Raw genomic sequence first — 22,546 nt, 5'->3', positions numbered from 1 at the left:
GAAATAAAATAAAATTAAAAAAATAAAATTATATAAATTTTTTAATAAGTATCAATAAATAGGGTCAGCATTCAATCGGTTAGCTTTAAAATCGAATCGAATCGAATAAATCGAAAATTGAAAATTTATATTTATAAAAACCAAATTGATTTTGATCAGAAATTAAATCGAATCGAACCGGTCTGATTCAATTTGATTTGATCGATTTAAATTTTTAATAAATTTTTTATTTTTTACACTCTATTTTTAATATTTTAAAATTTAATTAAAATATTTTAATTTTAATATGATCCGATCTCTCTATATTATTGAAAACAATATATTATTATTACTAATCGATTCGGTTCGATTTTTTAATTTTTTAATTAAAATCAAATCGAATTGAAAAAATTGAAATTTTTAAAATTAAAAACTGAATTTAAACGAATAAAAAATCAAACTGAATTTTTAAATTAATTTAATTTCATTAATTTTTTTAATTTAAATTAAATACTGTTGATTTTAGATAAATTTTTATATGCTAAATTTATGTATAAAAATATAGTGATGTAATTAAAAATAAAATAAAATTAAAGAAAATTAAGCTCACTCAGTATAATAAATATTAAAATTAATTAAAAAAATTTACTGCTATATTAACTAATATATTACAGTTAGTAATAATATATAAAAATTATATTAACAATAAAAATTTGGCATTAAAAAAAAATTCATACTCGCAAGCCACGTCAGCCGATAAGGCTGAATAATTGGGAGAAAGCTTGTATCGGAATTTTACTCTTTTATCATCGTTCATTCGTCGCCACTTAATTTTGGGACTTCTGGTGAATAATTCGCTTTTCTTTTTTCCTCCTTTAGTCTTTATTCCTTTCGTAGCACTCACTCAATTTCAAGATTTTATTTTATTTTATTTCTTTTCTTTTTACACTTTTTATTAATTTTTATAAATATATTAATTCATCTCAATGTCTTTAAGATTAAATTTTTAATTAATAATAAAATCTAATATTTCACATAATTTTATTTTATTTTATTTAATCAACCGGAATTTTCTCTAAAAAATTAATTATGTGGAAATAATTTAAAAGTGAAAAAAGAGCGAGATTATTTGATTTTTTTTTTCAACGTGCAAATTTAAAAGATGTTGATGTTTTTGAAAATGGTGAAAAAAAAAAAAACAGAAGAGAGAATATGAGCTTGTGAATGATAAAAATCAATAAGGAATCGAAATAATAATGGTATAGGGGTGAGCATTCGGTCGGTTCGGTTTAAAATGGAATCGAACTGAATAAACTGAAAACCGAAATTTTAGTATTTATGAAAACCGAACCGAATCGATTTTGGTCAAAAACTGAATCGAATCAATCCGGTCTGATTCGGTTCGATTCGATTCGGTTTGATCGGTTTCGATTTTTAATTATTTTTTTATTTTTTACACTTTATTTTTAATATTTTAAAATTTAATTAAAATATTTTAATCTTAATATGATTTAATTTCTCTATATTATTAAAAAAATATATTATTATCACTAATCGGTTCGGTTTGGTTTTTTCGGTTTTTTTCTGATCAAAATCAAACCGAATCAAAATAACCGAAATTTTTGAAATTAAAAACCGAACCGAACTGAAATGTATAAAAAATCGAACTAAATTTTTAAATCGGTTCGATTCGGTCGATTTTTTCGATTTGAACCGAGTACACAATTTTTTTTGTTTTTTTATTGAAGGCGAAAGTTGAAAACTATTGAAAATGAAAATGGAATATTTATTATCTATAAAAATATTATTTAATTTTTATAAATGTTTAAATTTTTTAATTTAAATAATTTAACTAGTTACCTATTAAATTTATTTTTTTAAGATTTAGAATGTATTTTTTCTTTAAATTTAAACAATCTGTGAATGTCATTCAATAATCTAAATAGTATCCATACGATTCTTTTATTAAAAATTTAATTTAATTTTTTAAAATTTAAATAGTTTAATATATTATTTTTATCAGTAAAAAGGTTAAATTTATTCTAAATTAAACATATTAAATTTTATTTTTTATTTAAAAATATTCTTAAACTATCATTAAAAGTTAAATATATCTAAATAAAGTCAAATCAATTGAGTAGATCGTGGCTCAAACTTTTTAATAATTTTTTACATTTCTTTTATAATTTAGAGGTAAATTTAATTTTTTTTTAATTTATTTTTATCTCATAAATAAAGTTAAACAAAAAATAATTATTATTTTTTAATAATAAGAATGGCGTATAGAAATAAATTAAATAATTAGTAAATAAATTATTTTATAAATATTTTGAAAATAAAATTTTAAGTAAAATATTTACAATTAAAATCTTAAAAATTAAAAATAAAAACACATGAGTGAGGATGATTATCGTAAAAATAATATTAAGAGTTTGGAGGGTTTTATGTAGGAGAGAATCATGATTAGATCTTTTAAGTTTTTAGAACATTCATCCTACTTCTTTATTATTTTTAATTCATAAATTTTATTTTTAATTTTTAAAATTTAACTTAAATATCTTAATTTTTTTTATTTTTAAATATTATTCACTCATTATTTAATTTATTTTTATATAATTACTTTTACTATTAAAAAGTGAAATTCAAAATGGTTGGATTATAAGTTGAATTTTTTAATATATTGGGCCTTTGCTTAACCTGCCTATTTGAACCTGTGATATTGTACTGGGCCCAACTTTTTCTCAATACAATTAAGTCCATCTTTCAAAGAAAAAAAAAAAATCCTCGGGCTAGAAAGTTTTTTCTATTTACCCTTTTAATTCTATATCTATACTATATAGGATAAACCGCAATTTAGTCCCTTTAGTTTAGTGAAATATAATCTTTCATCCCTCTATTTTAAAAAATCGTCAATTTAATCCTTCACATTTAAAAAAACTGCAAAATAGTTTCTACCGTCAAATTTTCAGTTAACATTCCGTTTATTTTAATAAAAATGACTAAACTACCCTTTAAGTAAAAAAAAACCAATCAAACAGTATTCACTCCATCCCAACACAGAAGAAGTATAAGGAGGAGGAGGAAGAGGAGGATGAGAAAGGATTGGGAAAAGAAGGAGGAGGAGGAGGATGAGGAGAAAAGGAAGAAGAGGATCGGACGGAGGAGGAGGAGGAGGAGGAGGAGGAGGAGGAGGAGGAGGAGGAGAAGGAGGAGAAAGGATCGGGAAAAGAAGGAGAAGGAGAAGAAGAAAAAGAAGAAGAAGGAGGAGGAGGAGGAGGAGGAGGAGGAGAAAAGGAAGAAGAGGATCAGGAAAAGAAGGAGAAGGATGAGGAAAAAAGGGTAGTTTAGTCATTTTTATTAAAATAAATGGAAGGTTAACTGAAAATTTGATGGTAGGAACTATTTTGTAATTTTTTTAAATGTGAAGGATTAAATTGATAATTTTTTAAAACAGAGGGATGAAAGATTATATTTCACTAAACCAGAGGGACTAAATTGCAGTTTATCCTACTATATATAATTATACTTTGTGGGAAGATATTTGATAATTACAATTTTAATTTTAGTTTAATTATTTAATTATATTAATATTTTATTTAAATTTAAATTAAATAAATTCGAATTTAAAAATATAAAAAATTAGTATCTTTATTTAATTGAGTTTTTTATTTGAATTTAAATTTCATTTGATTAATTGATAAGATTTTATTATTATTATTTTTGAAATTTAAACTATGAGCAAAAATTTTATTTTAGTTAAATTAATTTCCTATTTTAACTTTACATTCTAAACTTCGTGATAGATATAATTTTATTATAAATTTTAAGTCAATTATAGTTATAGGTTTGAGATTAAAAATATTAGAATTAAAGTTTTAGTTAATTTTTATTATTATAATTCAAATTGAAAACACTAATAATTTGTTTGGAATGCACAATAAATTATTTTTCTTAAGTTTTTATATTTGATAAAATTAATAATGTGAAAATTCAATTTTTTTTATTTTAAATTAAAATTAAATTTTACCAAAATTATTAGGATTTTATAATAAATAATTTCACTTAAAATTATTTATATCAATTAGCTTTTTGGAAAATTTTTTTCTTTTATTTTTTAATTTTAAATTTATTTCTTATTTTTAATTAATAATTACTATTTATAAAAAATAATTTAATTTAATTTTGACTATTAATACTTGATATATGTGTAATTAATATTAAGAAATTTATTATATTATTTTGTTAATTAAAAAAATATATTTTTTATATTTTTAATAGTAAAAAATTATATAAAATTTAGATTTTAAATATCATAAAAATAATAATAATAATTTTTAAATGAATGTGATAAAAATGATTGTTATTTATATATTTATATTTAATTTAAAAATAATAAGAATAATGAATAAATTAAATTAATTTAAATTTATTATTAATTTATCTAATATAAAGAGTTTAATTGATTTAAATTGATATGAGTAAATAAATTTTTTTATGAATAAAAATAAATTAAAATTTATTATTTTTTTAGAAAAAAATGCATGCCAAATAAAGGTTAAATATTATCGTAAATTGTTAAGTAATGTTTATAATAAAATATAGTAGTCGGCTGTTAATCCCTCAAGTCTCAAGAAAATTATATTTTAGAACCTTTAAACGTCAAATAATTTTCTTTTTAGTTGTATAATTTTTTTATTATTAAGTTGATTTTATTTTTATTTAATATTTATGCAATTTTAAAAAATTATAATTTTTGAATTTAAAACATATAAATTTTTATTTAAGATAAATATTAAAAAAAATAAAGGATAAGTTTTTTTTTTTAATTTAAAATTGAAAACTTTTGTACATATGAAAGATAGTAAAATTTTATTTTATAATTATACATATATTTGATGCAATAGTTAATAGATTAAAGTTAAACTATATTTTCTTTAATATTTTATGAGGTTTATTATATATTAAAAATTAAAAATTTAATTTTTATTAATTAATTTATAGTGTGATATTATAATCTCTTAATATAATTATTTTATATATTGAATTTCATTATAATATATTGCATTTTATTTTAACTTTATAACAAATAATATAAAAATAAGCTACCTTTACTGTGAAAAAGAATTTATTATATCTTCATATATTTATTATATCATATGATTATAATATTTTATTTTCTATTAATTGATATATATATATATATATATTACTTTTATATTTATTTTATTTTTTTATTCTAAATAAAGTTAAATTGTATTTCTTAGAAATTGTATTTTTTTTTCAAAATATAGTTTAAAATTGTTTATTAAAAATTAATATATTTACAATATTAAAAAATAAATTAAATATTTTAATAAATATAAAAATAATGCACGTTTAATAAAACTAGTGTATATCTAAATATCTTGTGTTGATGTATATTTTATTTTTTAATTTATATTTAAATGTTATTTGTGAGAAGAATAAAAAAAGAAAAATATGATTCGTTCAATTTTTTAAAAATAAAATTCCTTTTTAACATGGATTTTAAAATAAAATAAAGAAATAAAGGATAAATAGGCATCCCAATCCCAATTCAAAAGGAATATATAAAGAATATTTGGGTCCCAAATATACAAAATCACACACAAAGTCTCCCCCTCTCTCTCTTCTATCTCCAATCCAATTAGGCGATGGGATTCTCGATCCGACGATTCTCCATCAGCCCAGCCCCAGCATGGAAAATGAAAACTTCCCTTAATAAATAAGCCCACGGCCCCACACTCAGCTGTCCATTCTTGAATTCATCTCTCTCTCTCTCTCTCACACTGTGCACAAACCCAGAAAACCAGAGAACCACGAGCAAACCAAAGCTAAGATGCAGATCTTCGTCAAGACCCTCACTGGTAAGACCATCACTCTCGAGGTCGAGAGCAGCGATACCATCGACAACGTCAAAGCCAAGATTCAGGTACCCATTTTCTCCAATTTTCCCCCTTTTTCCTTCTTTATCCTTATATTTTTCTTTGAGGTTTGCCTTCGTAATTACTTTTACCGATTCTAATGAGTTAATATCTCATGGGTCTAATTTATGTTGTGTTGCTGAGAAATACTGCTCTGAGTATCGTTGAATTTGATTTTCTTTCCTTGTATTGGCAGCTTTGCATAGTTGTTTCAGGCTCATTACCGTCTGAAACATAAATATTAGTATAGTTGAAGTTGAAAATTATTGTCAGTTTCAGCAAATGAATCTCTACCTGTTTGATATTCTAATGATTTTTTATTCTTGGGGCTGTATCTCTTGTTGAGTTGATGAAATCATACATATCTATTTGTGGATTTGCCTTTTCAGGACAAGGAAGGCATTCCTCCTGATCAACAGAGACTGATTTTTGCTGGAAAACAATTGGAAGATGGTAGAACATTGGCTGATTACAACATCCAAAAGGAGTCGACTCTTCACCTGGTTTTGAGGCTTAGGGGAGGAACTATGATCAAAGTGAAGACCCTCACTGGGAAAGAGATTGAAATTGATATAGAACCAACTGATACCATTGATCGGATCAAGGAAAGAGTTGAGGAGAAAGAAGGAATTCCTCCAGTGCAGCAAAGGTAACAATTTGATCTTATTCTTTTTCCTATATTCAAGTCATTTGCATCAACATTATCCCAAGTTTTATCTGTGAATATATAATTTTTAGGAGATAGCCTCCTAACAATCTTGTTGGTGCCAAAGTGTTCTCCAATTGCTTCTCACTTATGCTTCAAGTAGTTCTTGTAAACCATCTGAAATTATTAATTCCCGCATCACATTGGAATCACTGTTCAGTAACCATGGGTATGGCTCTTAGCTATCCCTTCATAGCTAAGAATCAGCCTTATTGGAATCATTTAGGCCATTACAAATGTCAATCAGCAATTTAGAGCCCTGTTAATTTGTAATAGCACTACTTTTACATTAGTTTCTTTCATTGAACTGGTGATGCTTGCATCTGGGGTTTGATGACAAACTATTTGCTGCAGGCTTATTTATGCTGGTAAGCAGCTTGGAGATGACAAGACAGCTCGTGACTACAATATTGAGGGTGGCTCCGTGCTTCATCTTGTGCTTGCTCTCAGAGGTGGCAGTATTTAGATATTGATTTTAGTATCAGGATACATCTAATTGGTGACGTTTTGTTGCAAATTAATACTTAATGGACATATTTTTATTGGGTTGTGGTGTGTGGATAAACATGTTCTGATCAACTCTTATACAGATGGAATTGTGCATTTGTCTTTAACTAAACTATCTTCTGTTGTCAGCTCTTCTGCTGTTATATATCACTGCCTACTTTAGTTGCTACATATATATATTACATGGAGATGCATGCAACATTTTGATATAGAATGAAAGGAAAAGAAAGGAAAGGAAAAATCTGAGAATGAAATTATGAAAGAGAGTTTTCAAATTATCTATTAATTCTCAATTGTCATTATCTGTTACTGATAAATGTTATAAGTGTCTGTTTGGTGTGAGTTGGAAGGCCAAGTCAACTCATGATTAGGGCCGATATCCAAGCCCATTTTCCAATGTCAGAATCTCAGATGCATCATTGGTTAATTTTCTTTTCCTCTTTCTGGGTGCAATTTCATTGGTTTTCTTTCTCAAACATGTCTTCAAATGATTTAAATTATATGATTCTTTTTATGCGTGATTATGTTGAAAACTAGTTATAAAAGGAATGAGTCATAAAAAAAATAGTTACATTCGGTTGATTATAGATTCAAGATGAAAAAATATAGATATTTTAGTTATTTGTAAGATAATTAATGAAAAATTACATTGATAAACCTTCAATTTTACGGCTCAATTGTTGAGTTTTTGAAAATTAAAAGATGTAAAATATTAATTTTAATTCAGATAGGTGAAAATAATTAATCAACAGTTTTATAATTATAAACAAGATTTTCTCTCCCTTCTTGCTTTTATATCTAGTATGGAAAATAGCGACAGGGCACTATTGCAGAAAGGCCTTTTTTTTTTTTTTTTTTTTTTTTTTTCCTCAAAATGATCATTCTACATTGTTTAGATTACTTTGAAAAAACAATTATTAATTTTTGAATTTTTAGTTTTTATATTATTTCTCTATCCAGAGTAATTATGATTCACTTGTTTTTTTTTTACCTTTTAGGAATTTAGCTACCAAATATCTTTAAAACAAAAGGTTTTAGCTTTTAGGTTTTCCTTTTTTTTTTTTTAAAACGCGTTTTACTCATTAAGTATACTGTTTTATGTTATATTTAATTTAGTTGTTGAATGCAACTGATAGATATTCAAATAGGTAAATCAAACGTTTTTTAAAATTTTAAAAAGGTAAAAGATAATTGATAAGTAAATGATATAATGCATATCAATTATCAAATTTTAGAGTTATTTTCCATCGCTTGGTGGCAATTTTGATTTTGTTTTTATCTGAACCATGATATTAATTTTATTTATATCAATAAAGTTTTTAAAATTATAATATATAATATATAAATTAATATATATTTTTATTAATCATTTTATATATCTACTATAATTGTTAAACATGATTTACTAAACACTTAAAATTTATAAACTAATATAAATTATTAGCTATTAATTATAATTTATATGCAATAAATAACAGCTGTGAGCTATATTCAACAATTAAACTAAATAAATCCTAATTAATAAACTCTCTTTTATCTCATATACCATAAAAATCTAGAATATAAATGAGAATTTATAAAAATATTTATATTATTTGATATAATATATTTACATAATATTACATATTTAAGGTATTTTAATATTAATGAAAAATTAAATGAAATCACTTTCAATTTGATAAAATAAAAAATATTATGAATTTTAAAAATAAAAAAATATATATATTTTAATTTTAATATATATTAAGGATGTAAAAGTAATTTATCCTAATAAATATTTAAAGTTTACGTATTGAATAGTTAAATTTTTAAAGTATAAATATTGAGGCGTAAACAATAATGATAACACGTTTTGATGGCATCCTATAGACGCGCAAGAAGGAACAATACAAAGACTGACATTGATTCATTCCGATAAAATAAAGAAAATAAAATATTAAATTATTCTAAAAAATAAATAAACAAAAGGCGAAAAACACCAAAACGACAAAGGAAAGAACGCAAAACATTATGTAGAATGCCACGTCATCAATCTCAACACACGTGTGGTTCGCTTTCCTGAATCGCTACGACTTACGGTTGCAGGAAAACGGAACCACTTCCTGTCTCTTTCGTTCCCTCACATATAAATACCGTTCCCTTGTGCTTTTTCATTCTCTCGCTCCTCTCGCTCTCTATACAGCAAATAACGAAAAACCAAAAAACCCAAAAAAATAAATAAATAAATTCCTTTTTTTAGATCGAAAACACTAACCCTAATTATATTCTCTATCTCTAACCAAACCTATATTCTCTAATTTTCTCACTATTTCTTAATTTTTTTTCTGCTTGATTATTCTTTGAAAGTAGAGTGATGGCGGTTGCGGCAGCGGTTGCGGCTTCGGCTACAGCAAATGCAAGTTCAGTGCCTGCTACGCCCACTGCGGCTGTTTCTGCTGTGACAGGCGTTGCTGTGCCGTTTGTGAATGCGTCTCTCTACGTCGGAGATCTGGAGCATAATGTGAATGAGGGACAATTGTATGACCTGTTTAGCCAGGTAGCGCAGGTCGTATCTGTTAGAGTTTGTAGGGATCAGGCAAAGCGATCCTCGCTCGGTTATGCTTATGTCAATTTCAGTAATCACCAAGAAGGTAATTGATTCAATTTTGGTTTTGTGTAATTGTGTGATCGTTTATTAATTTTGTGTAATTCGGTGATCGATGTTATTGTTGATTTATTTTATTTCTCTTTATTGTGATTGGAAATTGGTATAAGGTTTATCGTTGTTTAATAGTTGATCTGTGATAAGTTGTGTTATTAGATCAAATAATCTAGTCCTAGTGTTGTTGTTACTTGTGACTTGTTATCAGTGTCAGTATGCCAGTCTTTTTGGGTTAATTTTGACAATATCTATTGTTCTGAATTTAATGTTGGTGAATGAACCAATTAATTGGTTAGTATTTTTTTAATTATTAAATTTAATCTGGTTAGCTGCTTCTGGTGCTATTCCATTGGTGCATTCTTTTATTTCATTGTTTTTTAAGTTTGGGTTTTATTTCATGAATGTCGACTGTTGTGACATTAGAGGATGATTGTTCTTTGTGTAATAGTATAATATTTGTAAATTATATTATTGAATGATTATACATCTTCCTGGCGCTAAGACGTGCAAGGACCTTCAGAGACATTATTGTTGAATTGAATATTTATGATGCAATTCTCTCTCTCTCTCTCTCTCTCTCTCTCTCTCTCTCTCTCTCCCCCCCCCCCCTTTTATTTTATGTTATTTAAAATTTGGGTGTATGATAATACAGTCTCATTCTTTAAGAAGTCCTACAAACTTAACCATTTTCACATATTCCCATCAAGAAAAATAATAACCTTCTTCTTCTGCTCAGAGAGAGGGGAAATAACAAGTTCTTTGGCATGATATAGTTCTAATCATATTGTAATTTGTAAACTGCAGCTGCAAATGCCATGGAGGCTCTGAATTTCACTCCTTTGAATGGGAAGCCTATAAGGATTATGTTTTCTCATCGAGATCCTAGTATTAGAAAAAGTGGATATGCCAATGTTTTCATCAAAAACCTGGATGCATCAATTGATAACAAGGCATTGCATGACACTTTTGCTGTCTTTGGGGCAGTCCTTTCTTGCAAGGTAGCCATTGATAACAATGGTCAAACCAAAGGGTATGGTTTTGTACAGTTTGAAAATGAGGATGCTGCACAAAATGCAATCAAACGGTTGAATGGTATGTTGTTAAATGATAAACAAGTTTATGTTGGACTTTTTGTTCGACGCCAAGAAAGGATTCAGGGTAATGGATCACCAAAGTTTACTAATGTTTATGTTAAGAACTTGTCTGAGACAACAACTGATGAGGACCTCAAGAAAATTTTTGGCGCTTATGGTACCATTACCAGTGCAGTTGTTATGAAGGACCAAGATGGGAAGTCCAGGTGTTTTGGTTTTGTTAACTTTCAGAATCCAGATTCTGCTGCTGCAGCTGCTGAGAAGCTGAACGGGGCCACCATCAATGATGACAAAGTTTTGTATGTTGGGAGGGCCCAAAGGAAAGTAGAAAGGGAAGCAGAGTTGAAAGCCAAGTTTGAGCAGGAAAGAATTAGTAGATATGAAAAACTAAAAGGTGCAAATTTGTATCTGAAAAATCTTGATGAGAACATTAATGATGAAAAGCTGAAAGATTTATTTGCTGAGTTTGGGTCTATAACATCATGCAAGGTAATTTTTACTTAAAAAGTGGGATTATGATTTATATCATATCATGGTTAAGTGGTTCATTTTGTTTGTTCTTGTACCCAAATGATTATTTCAGGTCATGCTTGATCACCAAGGGCTGAGTAAGGGCTCTGGTTTTGTTGCCTTTTCTACTCCAGAGGAAGCTTCAAGAGCTGTAAGTTCTTTTTTTTTCTTAAAAAAAAATCTAAGTCTCTTTCTTATATGTTCCCATTGCTATGTATTAATTTTACATTATTAACTGGTATTTAGTTGAATGAATTCAACGGAAAGATGATTGGAAGGAAACCTCTTTATGTTGCTGTTGCCCAACGCAAAGAAGAAAGGAAGGTTCGACTGCAGGTTGTATTTTGTAATTGCATATTTTTTCTGGACTATGAAATATGCCACTCTTATTAAGTTGCTGCAATGCGGCATTTTACTTTGCTGGATGGCAAGTAGCCAAAATAGGGACTGACAAATACCCGAAGGGGTCTGGTGATTGGCTTTTATTGGTAAACTCTGTAAACCTAGATCTAGATGCCTCAATATAACCTTTAAGGCAGGTTGATTTAAGCTAAACTGAACTTTCATTGTTTTTGGAATACGGATGTTCTGAGTGAAAGTTGGACGCTTTTGTATTTTGGGTAGGAAGTTCCTTTTCATTCTATCATGCTATGCGTGAAAATCTTATGAGTTAATATCATGTCCATTTGCAGGCACAATTTGCTCAAATTAGAGCTCCTGGTGGATTGTCACCTTTGCCTTCTGGAATTCCTGGATACCATCCGGGGGCACCGAGGCTTGCACCACAGCAACTTTACTTTGGTCAAGGGACTCCTGGTATGATTCCACCTCAGCATGCAGGTTATGGCTTCCAGCAGCAACTGATGCCGGGAGTCCGCCCTGGTGTCACTCCAAATTATATCATGCCATATCACCACATTCAAAGACAGGGACAACCTGGGCAGCGAATGGGAATGCGGCGTGGGGGCAACCCCCACCAGATGCAACAGCATCAGGTTTATTATTCTGAAATTTGTTTCGACATTTTTCTTTACTTGACATTTGGATTAAAGACTGACTGGAGTAATGATACCAGATTCTGATAATGCTTTTTATTTGTCCATGTCTGATATTTTTTTCCTTGCCAATTTCAGCTTTTGCACCGTAACAACAATCAAGGTTTAAGATACATGGGCAATGCAAGAAATGGCAGAGACTCATCATCTGTTCCACAAGGTCTAGTGGGACCAGTGATGCCATTGCCCTTTGAGGTCTCAGGAAATCCTATTGATATTCAGCAATCAGTTACCATTTCAACTCTTGCTTCTGCTTTGGCATCTGCTTCCCCTGAGACACGTAATGAGGTATGTAACAATACTCTCTCCTACTTTAGTGACATGCACATCTTGCAGGTTAGTGAAGCATCTGTTTAATTGCTGTTAATTGTGTTCTATCCAGATGCTGGGTGACCATCTTTATCCACTTGTGAAGCGTCTTCAGCCAGATCATGTGGCGAAGGTGACTGGGATGTTATTGGAGATGGATCAAACAGAGGTACTGCATCTCATAGAGTCCCCAGATGCTCTGAAAAAGAAGGTGGCTGAAGCAATGCAAGTCCTCCGAGAAGCTGGTGCTTCTCCAGTCGGAGATCAGCTAGGCTCATTGGGACTGACTGAATGAACTGCGTTTTTGACCGGGCTAGATGACCAGGCATTATTTTGGTGGGTATCATCTTTAAACCTATTTTTCTAGGATCAATTTTGTTGAGCAAGGTTACGTTGCTGAATTATTTTAGGCTTTTAATCTGGATTTAGAGAGATTTTGAAGGATATTCTTTTTAGGCTTTTTCTTGGTATTTTCTGTTTCTTTAGGTTATTTTTATGACTTATTGGAATTTAATATATTAAACATAGATGTGACTTTGGATATTTATTTATTATGATTCTTGGTATTTTTAGAACAAAAGTGGTTATAGTTATTTTTACTTGTTTATAATTATTTGATTTATGAAATAAAAAGAGGGAGGCAACACCTTTTACTATTAATCTATTTAGGATAATAGAGCATGATATGAAGGTGATCAACTACTACTCATACTGATTGAAAGCAGGTCAGATGTCTAAAGTTTAGTAATTTTTGGCTCACGATCAATATGGAAAAATAACAGTTAATGAGAGATCTACATGAAATCTGGGTGGATATCATCTTCAACCTTCTGATCATCCAAAATAGTCTCCAAAATATCATGGCTACATTGACCCATATCACCTGCAAAATTTCTCCCACTTCCCACTTTCACGTTATTGTCACCATTGCTTATGTAAGCATTCCATTTGGACGCCTTTGTTGCCATTGTTGGTTGAACTGTTCTTTGCTCAAGCTGATATGTCTTTTCTTCTTTTCCTGCAATGCAAGACATGCTTTAAAATTTTCCTTCCAATAATATTTTTCTTTTTATTTTTTTCTTATTCAAATAAAAATAAAAAATAATTACTATCATGCCTTTATAGTTTATTCTCACTAATTAAAATACAAATGTTTATTAATTTTTATTAAGTTTTATCATTAATTTATTGGTCAAAACTAAATAATTTTTTATATATATAAATTGACCTTCTATAAAATAAAAATCACCGTTCACCTACTTATCTTATCACTCTAATTTTATCTGATGAGTAGGGTAATTGGAGTAAAAAAAATTTTTAAAATTAAGTTCAATTAAGCTCCTATATTTTTGCTCAAGGGTCAACTAAGCTCAATTTATTTATTGTTTATTAATTCAGCCTATATACTTTTTATTTAAGAGTCAAATAAATTCTAACTTGATATAATATTTTTTTAATAATAAAATATTTTTTGAATTTGAAATTAGTATTTTAATTAATTAAAAGTGTTAAAAATACATAGAGATAATAATTTTAAAAATTATAAAAATGAAATTTTATTAATATAAATAATATTTTAATATTAAAAATAATATTATTTTATATCTAAATTTATTTCACTTTAAATAAAGTATAGAGATTTAATTGGAAAAAAATAAATTACATAGAAGTTCATTTTTAATATAATGTTAAAATTATAGATGCAATTAAAATTTAGAAATATTTAATGATCAAAATAGATAAAAATTAATAGATATTTAATTAAAATTTAGAAATATTTAATGATCAAAATAGATAAAAATTAATAGATATTTTTTTAACTAATAAAATAAAAGTATTTTAATGTAATTCTAAAGGCATGTTTTTAATCTACAATAATAATTATCCTTAAAAATCTGTTTCAGCAACTACAATAGTGTAGAGTACCAATTACCTTGAGAAACGATTTCTTGATTGATTTTCCTCTTTGAGAAAACCGGTTTGTACAAGTCCCCATCACCATCTCCATTAGCAGACACGGAAGCTTGGTTCCTCAATTTGGGTTTCTTAAACTCTCCTGCATTCCAAGTGTAGAAATCCATAATTTCATAGAAACAAACAAATAATCAATTAAATAAACCACGCTACTTTAATATTGAACATTTTTGCTGGATGTTGAATCAAAATCCCAATTAGAATTACCCATTGATTGAATTGATCGTATTTAAGAGGATCCATCCAATGATTACCTCCTTCATCTTCTGGTCTCACATTCTCCTTGCTTCCATACTCCTCGGGATCAAGGTATTCACTCCAATCGGAGCGTCTCTTCCTCCGGTGATCATCTAAAAGGCCAGAATCACAATTTGAAGTTACCGGAGTTAGGGATTCGTATTGTTGGCAGTCGTCGGTGAACTTGCGCGACATGTTAAAGGATTGGACGAACTTGCGGAGGTCCTTAGCCATGAAGCCTTGAGCAAAAACTTTCCGAACAGATTGCTTTTGGTTGCAGACGACACAAGTCCACTTGTTGCTGCTCTTCTTCTGCTGCTTCACCTGTACATATACAGGAGAAATCAAACCCCCCCCCCCCCCCCCTTTTGATTAATCTAATGGAATCCAAGTATGAAAGAGAGAGAATACCTGCATAGTGGAGCACTGGCAGCACTGAACAGCAATGAAAACGGTAGAAGAAGAAGAAGAAGAAGAAGAAGAAGGCATTTTGCAGTTTACGGATGGATTGGAGACAGATTTTGGTTCTCTTCAATGGCTGCTCTTGTGAAATTTTGATTTCTGAAGATTTAATGGATGAATTAATTAATTAATTTTGGGTGAGTTGGCGCCAGATTTTTCGAATTTTGAGAAATGGGCAGAGAGCTCAGATCAGAGCTTGGCTCTCGCAGGCTAAAGCCCAATCGTCCTGCTTCTTTATTGGCCCAGCCTACGAGAATTACTATACTCAAATTCTATATCGAATTGCAAATTATTTTTCATAGTAAAATAATCAGGTTGCCCTTTGCATTTAACATGGCCCACAGCTAGAGTAAAATAGGGTGCAATGGTTATTCTAAAAGTCCAAAATTAACTGGAACATATTAAATCCAAAATTAATTGAAAAATATTAAATTAATTAAAGCAAATCAAAGTATCCAAACTAAACACCTGATCCATGTTAAATTGAAGCCACACACACGCCATAGAGAGGCACAACCGCACATCTCGACACCTATCCACTGGTTCAGCACCATTTACCATCTCATTGCACACCATCACACGCGCTAATTAGGACAGGCGAATCGTACCCTATTAGGACAGGCAAAAAAACAAGCAGCTAAAAATAAGAATCAACACAACAAAACAATCGAAAAAACAGAGAACAAAAGCAGTATGCAAGATCAAAATAGAGGCCTCAAAAACAATTAACTAAAGTTTCGATTAAAGAACCAATTAGAGAGAGTTGCAGCAGAGCTTTGCTGAAAATAGTCAATGGAATGGATATCACTGAACGCATTAGTATGGTTCCAAGATACCGACGAAATGTAATCCAAAGCCCTCCCTCAAGTTACAGATTAACAGATTAGAGCTTTTTCTAGATCCACCAAAAGAACACTAGCCCACAAATCAAAGTCGATCCAATAACAAATACATCCAAAGAAAAAATAAAATAAAACCATTCCTTCTCCGGCAAGAGAGAGCTGACTGGGATAAAAGAGAAACCCACAAAACAAGAGAAAAATCCCCTCAAATAAGAGAAAAATTCAAATACATAAAATCATAAGTTCTCATAAAAATAGGGACAATTTAAAAATTGTCATCTTCTTCCCTTTGCATTCCTTCTCCAACAAAAATCAACAGCAACAGGAACACCATAAAAAGTTGAGACGTTTATAAATGCGAAATCAATGACGCTTGGAGACATTAAATAAAAATTTTTTCCTTCTCTTGCATTAATCTCCGTTGCTGTGGAAAATGGCTTTTCCTTTCTCTCCTCTATCTAGAGAGTGGTGTGAGTGGCTGCTACTATACATAGGGTTTTGCAGCTTTTTTACAAGGAAGGAGAGGGAGCTCATTTCCCTACACTCCTTTACATTTCTGACACTAAATGCACATACGTAAAATAAAACCCTTTTCAAATCATACCTTCTTATATAAAAGCTCTCGCATTTTTGCTTCTTCAAGCTTTCCATTCTCTTCTTCCTTTTGTTGGTTTGTTTCTTTTTTGAAACAATTTTGTGGGGTTTCATTTTCGTTTTAAATCAAAAGGATAATCATGACTTGGACTGATATGATCACTTAGTCTACCTAAAAAATAACTCGCCCAACCCGTCTTTCTTACGTCCCTCCACCCTCCAGAAACACCCCATTTAGTTATCTCACTGATTCGATGCACACTGGGAGTTTTTCTGGGTCCATTTATGGCTTCGCTCGCTCTTCTCCCAATCAACCCGGTTCGTCTCATCGTGGTGGAGGTCGTTCACGTGGTCATGGCCATGGACGTTCTCAACAGTGGCCTTCTCATTCTGCCAACCAAAATTTTAATTACCAACACTAGCTGGTTGACATAGGTGGCCTTCTCATTTTCAACGGTGGCTGCTTATTTTGCTAACCAAAATTTCAGTTATTTATCTCTTCTTTAACCGAGTATGGTCCCTCTACGTGGCTTTCCTGCCTAAGGGTTTGTTCATGTCTTGTTCGTAGCTGATGTGAACTGCAGTGTTTCATTATAGCCTCTTCCCGATAGACATACGACCATCCCGCTACATCGTACCTATCTTCTCCCTTTTTTGAGGCGAGATTGCTCAAACAACATTCACCTCTCCTGGTGCGAATCGACTGAGGACTTGTGTAGAGGACGCTATCTCTGGGCTTATTCAAGTGTCATGGGCTTATATTTGTCAAGGCTTCTTAGGGGTGGCCCAACATTGATCCACAATCACTTTTAATTTAATCTAATTTAGTTTAATTTCAAAGATTAATGTGAATTATAAACACGAATTTAATTAAGATATAAATTTGTTGATGTGTGAAGTCCAGTTAGTATTAAAAAAAAAAAAATTGTGAGACTCACACTCTAACTATGATTACATAAAAAGCTGCATGTTGGGCATCTATTAAAAATTTATTGGAGTGTGGTTCCACAATTATAAAAAAAAATTATTTCTATTTAATTTCAGTAATATAAAGAAATTCACTAATTAATTTATTAATTTCAAAAATTATATTAAAATGCCTAAGAAATTTTATAAAGTTTACTATTTAATTTTTCTATTAAATATCGTAGAAAAATCTAAGATATAGGAATCAATTAATAGAAATTTTTAAAAAATTGAGAGACCAATTAATTAATTTTCCACATTATAGGGACTAAATAATAAAATATTTAATAGTTAAAATCAGCGGCGAATTCATAAATTTTGCTTAGATATCCAAATTAAACAAATAATTAAATAATATACATAATATAAATATACATTCAAGAAAAATAAATTATAAAAGATTAATAAGTAGTTACAATAAAATTACAATGATCATCGTCTATTTTTCATTGCTTAAAATTTATTTATAATGATTTTATTATCAACATTCGCAAATATATCTCTTTCGATATAAGTTATCAAATAATCATTCAATAATTTATCTCTCATTTTATTATGGACTCGACATTTAATGATATGCATTATAGAAAAAACTCTTTCAAATATGGTTGTAGCAATTAGTAAAAGCAGTAACAATTTAACCAACATATACACCAACGAAAAGCAATATATTTTCTTGTAATAACCATATTTTTAGCAAGACCTCCAACTCCTTTAACATCAGAAAAATTCTTATCTGTACACATGTCAAAAATAAAGTTCTAAAGTTGAAATTTAAGTTCAAGTCGAGCAACTGGAGGAAATTCACATGGATAAAATTTTACAAGTTCAATAAATTTACTCACAACAAATATAGAGAATGAATTTTTAGGATCATGACATGCCACACATAAAAGTAAGTTTACATTAACTTCATCAAAATAATTATTAAGTTCTTGAAAGTTGAAGATTCTAATAAAGCTTGCATATTAAACCTATTAACATAGGTTATATATAACCTTTATAAATGATAAAACTTCTAACTGTATAGAGTTCTACTTATAGTAACTTTACAAATAATAAGACTCTCAGCTGAACAGAATTCTATTTATAGTAAATTAACTATATTTAAAATACAATCTTTATCATATCAAAATTGCATATCAATGAAAAAGTAGAATAATTCAATACGGTAGAAATGAAGATTTGTCATCTTTTAAGTTCTTCTCCTCAATCTCCCTCTGACTATCTCTGACATATCTATATCATGTTTGCTATAAAATTACACTACTTCAAATAGTAAAAATTTCTAACTATTATCTCTTTCAATTTGCAAATTACATTTAGAAACTTTAACTAGATGTATAGTATTTATAATATCTTTAATCATTTCTTTGCAAAACTTGTGATAAATCATGTGTGATTCTCAATTTTTTTCTTATGAGAAACAATACAAAAATAAATTCAAAACGACTCATAATATTTAATAAATCAATTATTTCAACTCTTTGTGGATCATCATTGTCATTTTCACCGGTATACTCAAGAACATCAACCACAAATAAAAATAAATATATTAAATTAATCAATATACTATAATGAGAACTTCAGTGAGTATCTTCTAGTCTCTTTATTGTCATATATTATTTTTTTCTAAAGCATATCTCTTCTTTTGCAAAAATTTCCAATAATATTGCACAAATGTATAATAATATTGAAAAAAGAGTTTACGCTTGAATGCTTTTTAGTAATAACAACAAGTGTGAGTCGGAGTTAATAAGCAAAACAATAGACATAATAAGCACTAAAAATTCTCCCTTAAAATCAAACTTTTAAGTCCATTAAATTCTCCTCGCATATTACTAGTTCTATCATATCATTGGACTCTCAAACTTGATATACTCAAACCATGTGTAGAGAATAAAGACTTTATAGTTTTTTTAAGTGATGTTGCACTAGTATCATTGATATGTATAATACCCAGAAATCTTTCAATAAGACATCCAAATTTATTAACATAACAAATGACAACTCTGGTTTGCTCTTTCATTGATATATTCTCACATTCATCAATTAAAATAGAAAATAAATCATTTCCTAAATCTCTAATTATAGTATTTGTTGTTTCAACTACACATGTATTAATGATATCTTTTTGAATAGGAGGAGTTGTGAGCTTCAAATTCTCTAGAGCATTTTTCAATACCACATTATTAATTTCCTCATTACATGAAGCTAAAACTTTGACAATTCAATAAAATTTTCTTGATTTATGACACTTCAGACATATCATACTCTCGAAAAATCAAACCTTGCAACAAGAGATAACAAAGACAACCAATTGATACATTTAACTTACAATAATACTCGATCTTTGATTTTTTTGATTGCTTTGAAATTGACTCTTCAATATAATGAGCTTGGTTCATTAAATCTTGACAAGCTAAACGATATCTATTATGATCGCTATTATACCTCTTACATGTTCATTCAATCTTTTTATTTTTTCTCTAATTAGTAAAATCTTGAGTAACAAAGGCATTATGACCTCTTTCAATATGCTCAAATGAAAAAAAGATGACTTCTTCCAATATGCTCAAATGAAAAAAGATAAGAATATAAATAATATGCAACATCTTTAGTTATACTATATTTCAATCAACTCTCAAATTCATCAAACCATGATAAAATAAATCTTCTATTTCGACTTTTATTACTCTTTGAGAAAATTTATAATTGTATGGTTAACACAAATCTTTTAGTAGATAAGTTCTACTTACCTTATTTCTAACATCAAGCGGATATTTCATTATTTTAGGCCGAAATCCTGAATTAAAGGAAATATTTTTAATATCAACTTTACAATACTCCACAGTTTAGGTTATTTTAATTGGACAAGTTGATTCAATGATGATAACGATTCTACATTTGTTGACATCTCCAGCTCTATAATGATAATACACACAGTTCAAATACATTAATAATTTAATTCAACATCTATTGTTAAAATTTATTTTTTTTAAATTATATTTCTTGAGATTATTATTTCTCATTTTAGTTAATTAATTTAATTGACATATATTTCCTCTAATAAAAGAAGTTTTGTAGTCTAATCGTAAAGAAGTAGTTTGAAATACATGAAGTACACATCTAGAGAGTATTTGACTTAGTAGCGATACAACTAATAGCTGATAGTCCGTGATGAATAACTGATTATGAATTAATGGATAACTAGCTTATTATAACTAATATATTTTAAATATTTGATAAATTATATATAACCGTTATCATTGATTTATAAACAATTGACTAAAAAGTGTATTTATCAATATATATAATTTAAATAAACAATAAAATTAAAACAGTTCTAATTTTAGACTTAATTTAAAATATAGCTGATTTAAAATAGCTAACTAATTAAATAATATTCTAAACTGATTTACCTGCAAAAGGCAAGTATGGGGAATAAGGGCACATATCAGAAAATGTCTTGTCCCGTGGAAACAAATTCTCTTGCCAAATAGAGATGGGGTTTAGGCAATGCTAGAATATTAAATGCCGCCTTGCTTCTAAAGGTTGCTTTGGGCCTCTCATACAGATAAGCAGATTTTATGGTTTTTTTTGCTTAGTGAACGGAAAAAAAAAAATTTACTCACTATAAGGATTTGAATTTTTTTTTTTTATCGAAGCAGGGTAGAGAAATATTGTTTAATATTTTTTATTTTATTAAGAAAAAATATAATAATAAATAATTAATTAAGAGATCAAAATATAATAAAAAAATTTCAATCAATAAAATGAAAAGTGTTAGACAATCACTTACAAAACTAATAATTCTTAACATTTTTCAACTAATATAATTAGAGATAATATTATTTTATAAATACCATAACCAATCAAAAATTAAAATTAAAATATAAATATAAAAGTCTTGCACAAATATGAGTTTTTTTTTTAATTAATTTAAATATAGTATTTTTTCAAGACTCGTACGACTAAATACAAAAGAGATAAAAATTATACTAAAATATTCAAAAGGAAAAACTCAAAATCCAAACAATTAAGGAAAACATACTGAATAAATGGAATCAAAATTAAATCAAATTAGTATAAATAAAAATCAAATTAAATACACTGAAAATCAAACACTAATAACGAGAAAACACTACGGCAATAATGAGAAAACACCGCTCCATCTGATTACGCACTGCCATCAATTAATTGCAGCCACCAAAATCAAAATCCAAAGCGAAACACAATGAATTTAGGCAATGCAAAATCCTGTAACACAAACAACACAAAAAAGATATGCAAAATAAGGAGATTGAAACGTCCACCAACAGTTGTAATTTGTCGAAGGAGACGCAATAGAGTTTTGCCGGAAAAGTTGAGGGAGTACGAACCGATGCATCGGTGCAGTTCAGAGAGTATCGACGTTTGCGAATTTTCCATTAGAAATCACAATTGAAATCCTTGAGTCAAGTCCATCGAAAAAATCTCTCCTACCGAATAGTATTAAAGGCTTAAAAAATAAATAAAATAAAATAAAAGCCCACTCGTCAAATCTGTAAGGGAAAAGAGAGATGGTGGTCTCAAAATAAAAAACGTCTTCCCTCACCTAAAACGAAACAAATAAAAAAAAAGTAACAAAATAGAAGCAAAGAGACGAAAATAAAAAAGCTGAGAAAACTTCCTTCAACCGATACTGTTTCTGGCCTTTTCCCTTTCTTCCTTTCTCGCCACTTTCTC

General features: G+C 28.6%; 3 protein-coding genes across 4 annotated transcripts; 2 read left to right on the top strand and 1 right to left on the bottom strand.

Annotated features, from left to right (window-relative positions):
* The first annotated feature begins 5,645 nt into the window (after positions 1 to 5,645).
* Positions 5,646 to 7,303, top strand: LOC110609286 (ubiquitin-NEDD8-like protein RUB2). The gene is made up of 3 exons (XM_021748753.2): positions 5,646 to 5,929; positions 6,311 to 6,570; positions 6,982 to 7,303. Exons 1-3 carry the CDS (start codon positions 5,837 to 5,839, stop codon positions 7,091 to 7,093), a joined length of 465 nt encoding a protein of 154 aa, XP_021604445.1. The 5' UTR covers positions 5,646 to 5,836; the 3' UTR covers positions 7,094 to 7,303.
* A 104-nt stretch (positions 7,304 to 7,407) lies between these two features.
* On the top strand, positions 7,408 to 13,342 carry LOC110609284 (polyadenylate-binding protein 3). Of its 2 annotated transcripts, XM_021748750.2 has the most exons (8): positions 7,408 to 7,556; positions 9,484 to 9,764; positions 10,580 to 11,358; positions 11,453 to 11,530; positions 11,626 to 11,715; positions 12,072 to 12,374; positions 12,513 to 12,722; positions 12,817 to 13,342. In XM_021748750.2, the coding sequence occupies exons 2-8, from the start codon at positions 9,488 to 9,490 to the stop codon at positions 13,036 to 13,038; spliced, it is 1,959 nt and encodes a 652-aa protein (XP_021604442.1). In that variant the 5' UTR covers positions 7,408 to 7,556; positions 9,484 to 9,487; the 3' UTR covers positions 13,039 to 13,342. The 2 variants fall into 2 exon arrangements, with proteins under 2 accessions (XP_021604442.1, XP_021604443.1); XM_021748751.2 differs by lacking the exon at positions 7,408 to 7,556 and having other exon boundaries at positions 9,079 to 9,764; positions 11,626 to 11,703.
* Positions 13,343 to 13,429: 87 nt separating this feature from the next.
* On the bottom strand, positions 13,430 to 15,528 carry LOC110609285 (MRN complex-interacting protein). Its single transcript, XM_021748752.2, has 4 exons — positions 15,366 to 15,528; positions 14,972 to 15,278; positions 14,677 to 14,799; positions 13,430 to 13,761 (listed from the first exon to the last, which is right to left on the bottom strand). The coding sequence occupies exons 1-4, from the start codon at positions 15,441 to 15,443 to the stop codon at positions 13,538 to 13,540; spliced, it is 732 nt and encodes a 243-aa protein (XP_021604444.1). The 5' UTR covers positions 15,444 to 15,528; the 3' UTR covers positions 13,430 to 13,537.
* Positions 15,529 to 22,546: the final 7,018 nt, after the last annotated feature.

The sequence above is a fragment of the Manihot esculenta genome, chromosome 2 (genome assembly GCF_001659605.2).
Source record: "Manihot esculenta cultivar AM560-2 chromosome 2, M.esculenta_v8, whole genome shotgun sequence".
NCBI lineage: Eukaryota > Viridiplantae > Streptophyta > Magnoliopsida > Malpighiales > Euphorbiaceae > Manihot > Manihot esculenta.
This window is presented reverse-complemented; position numbering and strand designations above follow the sequence as displayed.